Source organism: Cariama cristata, unplaced genomic scaffold (assembly GCF_000690535.1).
Source record: "Cariama cristata isolate BGI_N322 unplaced genomic scaffold, ASM69053v1 scaffold25955, whole genome shotgun sequence".
NCBI classification, from domain to species: domain Eukaryota; kingdom Metazoa; phylum Chordata; class Aves; order Cariamiformes; family Cariamidae; genus Cariama; species Cariama cristata.
The window spans coordinates 14,145-15,477 of record NW_009617302.1 but is presented as its reverse complement, the minus strand read 5'-3'; the positions used below and the strand labels follow the sequence as shown (position 1 = coordinate 15,477).

Below are 1,333 nucleotides of genomic sequence, written 5' to 3'. Positions count from 1 at the left end.
TGAAGAGCACTAATGAACCTCACAAGACGGTATTGTCTAACAAGCAAATGCAGCTGCGACAGGCAGCCCGGTAGGGGTGCAGGGAGGAGTTGCTATAGAAACACACGGAGATAACAGCTCCTCCCAAAGCCCCTAAATTGCCAATATGAGGGTAGGAGTAGGTGAGCGGGGTGCTGTTGCAATGTCAGAAGGAAAAGGAAAAGAAAAAGTGTCTCCTGGTGTTACAGGGGTGAACCCCCGGCCGGGGCGGGAGCAGTGCAGATGCACCCTCCTCCCTCCCCCCGGGATCCCGCTGTGCACTCACTGTGCATCCCTGAGGTTGCTGGGGGGTCCTTGTCGGGGGCGCAAAGGCCACTTGGCTCCTGGCAGAGCAGCTCCTACCGGGCACAGGGGAGGTGACCTGAAACAGAGCAAGTTCCCAGTGGTGTCCCCCTGCCTGCAGTGTCACCGTGCCCGTCCTCATCCCCGCAGCACCAGCATCTCCCGAGGGGCACGAGTCTCCTGCCTGGCTGTGGCGGGAGCTGGAGGGGGGCAATGGCCAAGGCTGGAGCCCAGGAGAGCAGAGTCCAGGGCTCCTAGCAGAAGGTCTGGGGCAGGAGATGGGAAGCAACATTTTGGGAGTCCCAGAATGTGCTGGGGAAGAAACAGGTCTGGAGGAGGTGGTTTGGCACTGGCAACACGGGGGACACTTGCACGTTGGGACCCCTGGCCGTGGGTACCACGCAGCAAGGAGCAGGGTCACAACGGAACGGGCACCGCAGGGGCAAGGGTCCTCCCCTGCCCGGCCGGCTGCCTGGCTGTCGGCACGGGGGGAAGCAATTAATCTGGGACTCAAGCTGAACCTCATTATCGGCGGACCGGCACCGGCAGGCTTTTTTTTTGGGATATGTGAGGAGGAACTGAGCTGTTTGAATCAGTCTCTGCGAGTGCTGTGGAGGGGTCCAACATCCTCGTCCTGACAGAGCCGTGCATGGGACGGGGCAAGAGATGCAGCCGGTGTCCCTGTTCTCCCCAGCATCCCTGGTGTCCCCAGCCCTGGCATTTGCAGCTCTGGGAGGACTGAGGCCAAGAGCGCACAAGGGGCTAGGGCTGCTCTGATCTTTCGTTTCCAGGCATGGGTGCATCCGGAGCTCTGGGCCCCAGCTGCCTTGTCCCTGCTCCTCATTCCCCTCCCTTGTCTCATTTTTCCAGGATTTTCATCCCCAAGAAGCACCGCCAGCGGTTTGACGAGGTGGTGTCGCAGAGCCTGATCAGCAAGCTCTGCCGCTCCAAGAGCGAGCACCACAGCAATCGGCTGCGGCGCAGCCGGAGCGAGGACCACCAGGAGCGGCTC

The 1,333-nt window shown here is 61.1% G+C and overlaps 1 protein-coding gene across 1 annotated transcript in view; it reads left to right on the top strand.

The window, feature by feature from the left end:
* Window positions 1-1,191: 1,191 nt before the first annotated feature.
* GRID2IP (glutamate receptor, ionotropic, delta 2 (Grid2) interacting protein) overlaps window positions 1,192-1,333 on the top strand; it is a gene marked incomplete at both ends in the record, with an annotated part of 14,281 nt that continues 14,139 nt past the window's right edge. The window contains one exon of the mRNA XM_009700489.1: window positions 1,192-1,333. This exon is cut by the window's right edge and continues 140 nt beyond it. Coding sequence (XP_009698791.1) covers window positions 1,192-1,333 — 142 coding nt within the window.